This window comes from Nyctibius grandis, chromosome 2 (assembly GCF_013368605.1).
Source record: "Nyctibius grandis isolate bNycGra1 chromosome 2, bNycGra1.pri, whole genome shotgun sequence".
Lineage (NCBI taxonomy): Eukaryota > Metazoa > Chordata > Aves > Nyctibiiformes > Nyctibiidae > Nyctibius > Nyctibius grandis.
In genome coordinates this window covers 18,334,707-18,340,310 of record NC_090659.1, presented here as the reverse complement: position 1 = coordinate 18,340,310, position 5,604 = coordinate 18,334,707, and the positions used below count along the sequence as shown (strand labels likewise).

General features: G+C 41.6%; 1 protein-coding gene across 1 annotated transcript; it reads right to left on the bottom strand.

Moving 5' to 3' along the window:
• Positions 1-247: 247 nt before the first annotated feature.
• On the bottom strand, positions 248-5,402 carry N6AMT1 (N-6 adenine-specific DNA methyltransferase 1). The gene is made up of 6 exons (XM_068425477.1): positions 5,243-5,402; positions 4,267-4,356; positions 3,568-3,658; positions 2,574-2,657; positions 1,762-1,903; positions 248-707 (listed from the first exon to the last, which is right to left on the bottom strand). The coding sequence occupies exons 1-6, from the start codon at positions 5,383-5,385 to the stop codon at positions 598-600; spliced, it is 660 nt and encodes a 219-aa protein (XP_068281578.1). The 5' UTR covers positions 5,386-5,402; the 3' UTR covers positions 248-597.
• Between the last annotated feature and the right edge of the window lie 202 nt (positions 5,403-5,604).

The window sequence follows — 5,604 nt, the reverse complement described above, 5'->3', positions numbered from 1 at the left end:
ACAATCACCACAATATTTTGCCCAGAAGACTTCAGGAGAGTAATAGCTTGGCTTTGTCCCAGCTCTTGAGATACACTTACTGCATCTTTCTGTTCAGAAGTACACTGTTTCCTTACTATAGAAACAAACTCAGTAATTGTGCCTTAGACCGGTAAGAGTGCCTGATACTACATCAAAATGAGTAACAGATTCCAAATATTCATTTAAACCCAGCATAGGTATAGATTAGCTGTTAAAACAGGAAGAATTATATCAAGCACATTTTTTAATAAGTCACAATGACAAATATACAAATATCTATTTATAGAGGAAAAAAGTCTTTAGTGCTTAAGTGCAAATGCACCAAGGTGTAGGGTATTTCACAGTTCCCCACAACTGTCCTGCGGATAGCCAGAGGACAACTGTACCTCTGACAGCACATAATAGCTGGTTAACATCCAGAATAAAAATAAGAGTCTTGATCAGTTTTGCTGCAGTAATCAGGAAGTGAGGATACACCTTAAGAGGGTGAAAATCTTGGCTTAAAAATTGATTTGACAACTTCAGTACTCTCTGTTCAACTTTCTTCATGCCTAGTAGCTGGAGGGTTAAAAGCAGTTATCCAGACTTCCTAAATCTGAGGATAGTAAGCATCTCTTGTCCTGCTTGCCTGGAAAGTACTCGGGTGCCTTCTAAGCCACGTTTCTTCATTGTTTCCAGAATTTCATCTGTAATTGAAAGTGCAGTGTTACAGCCAAGTTTATATAGAAATCTGCTATAGGAGGCAGCACTAAAGTATCTGTCAAACACAAGCTGTAAGCAATGATTATAAACTCTCTCCTCGTACTCTTTTAGACAGTAATTTTTATGCAAAGTAGTCTTCCACCAAGAACAAATAAAGTTTACAATTCACTAACTGAAATTCTGTATTTTGCTATTATTAATAGTAATGAACAATTCAATTATGAAGCTAATTTGTAGGAGAAACTGAAATTTGTAGCATCTTCTCCCAAAAGCTGCTTCATCAATCAGGTGTGAAAGAATAATCTTTCTTCTTGAAACTAGTTGGTAGTGTATAGCCATTAAGCATTAGATGGGAAGAAGCAAGTCTGAGTCTTTTCTCTATGCATGTCAAAATGGAAGACCTCACACTTCCAACTAAAGGCTTTTGCCTTTCAAGTTTACAATGCCATTCTCTTTCATGAAAAAGGTTTGGCCTGGCTTTGTTGCTTAGTTCAGAAGACTTACAGTCACCTTTCAGACTTGGAACTGAAGTCTTGCAGAGCTGCTGGGCTCAGGACCTACATACTACCATTTTCCAACCTAGCCTAGAGAGTTCTTAGTTTTGGTAAATTTGCTTATATTTTTGGTCTAGCTCACCATATACTGGATGCACAGGGCACGAATTCCAAAAAAGGATTCCAAGAGGCATTAGGTTATGTAAAAAAGTCCCTCTGTAGATTAGAAACCCACACAAACTTGAAAGATGAGACATAGAAGAGTCCACGGAGATGTCACAGTTTGTATGAAGCATGCAGATACACGCTAGCTGTCTGTAGCATTTCTAAAAAATGACCTAGAACACCTATATGAATTTTGATACATGCTGTCAATCTTCAATTAGTTGTTATTAGCACGTGTAAGATTCAGCTGATGCTATGTACTACTTTTTCTTGTTTACTGAAGTCTGATAACCTACAGAACATTGCTGTGATCAACATTTTGACTAATACAATGTTAAATCTGGTTTGGCACGTTTAAGGGTCCAAGGAAAGTGATCACCTGGATTATTTTCTTTAATTGTGACCAAGTAGAATAATCCTCCTGGTGACAGTAGGTCTGGTACTAATGGAAAAACTCTGTCCATTACTTCTCTGCCCTTTTTGCCACCAGCCCAGGATGCCTCTATTCCGTGGCTTTCTACCTAGGAAGAACGAAAGAAAAGATTGTCATAATACAGAATGACAGAAGTGCTAGTGGTACTTATAAGAGAAACATCACCACAACCTTTAGGTTTCTGCCATTGGAAATCTGACAACTTTGGTTCAGCAGATTATAGTTTATGTGGCAAAATTACTTCAAAACTACTTTCTACACGATGAACATACTACTTTTGTTTCAGGTTCTATTCTTAAACTGAATTAAAAGAGCTACATTTTGTCACATGCTTTGTATGTATTTTGTTGTAATTGTTTGCCAATGAAAGGTGGCCAGTAAACCCTTTAAGTGTTCCTGGGTCCCATTCAGAGAGTTGGAGTCTGCAGAAGCAGAGGATATTTATTTTGCAGGGAAGAAATGCATTTTCTATTGAAAGTCTTCTATAAGAATACCTTAGCATGCCTAACAGAAGTCTTACATGGTTTATACTTGATGGAGAAAGTAGGTATCGAGAAGCAGCAGCTAGCAATCCTTATTCATGTAGTCTTTATAAGCAGCTCTAGTAAATAATTTTCACTAAAACAGTGCTGGTCCTACAACATCCTCTACTATTTAAAAAAAACCCTGCAGTTTTCATGCCAGAGCTTATTTGATTTGCCATCTCTCCTCTGACAGTAGAAATACCATTTTTATTGTGTATTTCAGATTTTTCTTACCTCTTCAGAAGGTGTTACCACATATGGTGGATTAAACAGCAGTAGATCAACCTTCCCATTTAATCTTGGAGACAGTCCTTTGACCTGTAGATGAAGTTGATTCTTTCGTTATTTTTTTTTTGAAACATAAAGAATGTAAACATTTTGTTAAGGTACAGTTACATACTGCTGGATATTCCAAGCAGTTCAGCCTGACTCAGGAACACTAAACTTTGCTTTCTATGTACAAGAGAAGCATCAAGAAGTACCTGTGCACAGCAGAACAATTTCAATAGTCTTAAGACTATGTTACGTATGGGATGTAGAAGAGCAAGTGACACATATGCGGACACAAAGGTAGTACTTTATTCTTGCTCAGTTCAGAACTTAAGTTAGATATAAAAGAATTTAGAATTTATCATTGGTTAACATTTGTTACCCAAAATGACCAATATGTGACAGCTGCAGATCAGTTCTCAAGTATGAGCAGTTGTTCATCCATTTTAGATCACATTTATTGTTGCCTATCTATCTTCATCATCTTATATAAACATGTATATTCAGGGTATTTTAAACAACTGTCTTGCTTTGTTTGGAGAAACTTAAGCTTTTCTCCAAATCAAATTTTGTAAGAAACAAAAAGTAACAACATATACAGTTCCTAATGAAATCAGAAAGAGTTGAGAACCAAGAACTGTGTAGCATTAGAAGAAGGGCTATGATAATGTTAAGTCACTGCAGAGTTCCTTGTGCAGCATTTTCTAAACTATATCTACATAATTTATTTTTTAAATTAATTCAGTTCATTTTTAAAGCTTACATTTGAATTTTATAGCTTGAGGAGTTTGTTTTTCCCTTTTTTCAGAAACACTTTGGCATTTTGTTTTCTTTTTTTCATCTGTTCTTATTAAGAGAATGTTTGTTCTAGACTTCATGGTTAGTTTTGAGTATCTCTAATAAGTATTAAAAAATTACAAAACCTATAAAGAAGTTATTATTGAAACATCTATCTTACCAAGTCAGTAATGACTGGCTGAAGGTGAACATTGTTAAGCAGAGCTGTCTCCAGTGTACAGTAAGCTGCCATCGGGTTGATATCTGTACATCTAAAAGCAAAATATTATGAAGTTACTGGCTACTGTATCTGGAAGTTTAAACTTGTGAACCATATGCTAATTTAAGTACTCTCAATGAAAATATCCTTTCCAGCGTCCTTTACTTTGCAAGTAAGTAGCAAAAAATATCCACTACAATACACACTGTATCAGCAGCTAAACCACTCAACACTACACTGGAAGTTTTAATGACTGCCTGAAAGCTGAAGTATAGGATTTCCTTTTCAATGCTAGCTCGGCATAAATGTATACGCATAGAAGTCTCTAATAAAATTCAGTTACTGCCAACACCCAGGTAACTAATATTATGTCATCAGTAAGACTAGTCAGTGGCTAAAATTTAGGATTCAACTCTGCAAACACAAGTGTAAGCTTAGCAATTTGTCTCATGCAGTGGGAAAATGGAATTCAGTTGCTCGACTACTTAATTGTTACAGAACCTGAAGTAAATAGTTTAGTTAGTAAATCTGTAGAATTGAGCTAATATTTCTTTGTGAAAATAAGAGTTTTTAAAATGTGAAAATGAAAAGTATAGAGGTGAGGGCTAAGTATTCTTTATTATTGCATACAACAGTTTAAGCAAGTGCTATTATACTTACATGTACAGGGCACTGGATCCGATAATTGAAGAAGCTAGAAATGCTGAAACCACACCAGATCCAGAGCCTATTTCAAGGCAGATCTCAACTCTAAAGACAGAAAACTCTGGATGACTTTTATTTGTAACATATAAAAGCACCTCCAACAGATGCAGAATTAGTCAAGACTGTGTTATAAAACCTGCTGCCGCAGTGTCCTTCTCCCAAACAGGCTGAAAGGCTTTCTGATCATATGATCTTCAAAGCCCACGTTATGTTGTTTCACGGCTGCCAGGTCTACCTGTGCCCATACAGACAATTCCTGGCTACCACAAGCCACTTTGGGAAACACATTTGTTTCCCCCATGCCTAACACTAAAGTTTCTATTAACTAAACAATATCACAACAGGACGCGCTGTGTTTCTACAGCATTTATTACACGTTTATTGCAACAAGACTGAACTCCCAACAGAAATTACGGAAGATCACCATGGGGCCACACAGCGAATGCAGGGCTCGAATGCAGAACACCTCAGGAGAGCTTCTGCCAGCTCTGGGCAAACAGCGGTAGCAGGCAATTTCAAAATAATCACGCATAAGATTAACTCCCTGGGCGATTTCTACAGCGTTTAAAGTTATGTTGACAGCCGCGGAGACGACAGCCACTGACAGTGGGCAGTGGCCCAAGAGGCCGTGCAACTCCCGCAGCTTCTTCAGGGCTGAGACACGGACATTTTACCGCACTCAAATGCGTGTTGCTGCCCACAAAACACGAATCGGCCCTCCGAGCAGCGACTCCTGCAGTGTCCCCCCAACCTGCCGCCCTGCAGCCACCGCTCAGAGGCCGAAGCCCCCCGAGGCGAGCAGCGGGCCCTGCCCCGCCGCGCTCCCCCAAGCCGGCCGCCCCCCCGCCCCTGGCGGCACGCGCTGGCCCCGCCCCCTCCCCCCAATTGGCCGCTCCCGAGGGCTGGTCCCGCCCCTCCCCGCCGCCCCTACCGAGCCTCCCTCAGCGGGGCCGCGTCCCGCTCCAGGGCATCCAGCAGCAGGAAGGTGTCCTCGGCCGGCTCATACACATCCCGGAAGGGCCCCTGCGGCCCCACGTGGTCGTACCGCGGGGTCGGGAGCGTGGGCGCCGCCATCTGTGCCCGCCCCGCGGCGCGCATGCGCAGGCGCGCCCCTCCGTCCTGGCCGACGCAGTGGGGGAAGGGGGCGGGGCCAAGGGCTCTGCGTGGCGCGCGGGCGCCGCGAGCGGAAGCTGGGTGTCGCGTGGGGGAGGCAGGGGCGCGCTGGGGCACGCGCGTCACCGACCCCGCCAACGGGAGGGCTCCGGCGTGGCCCCGCCCCTAGCGCGGCTCCAG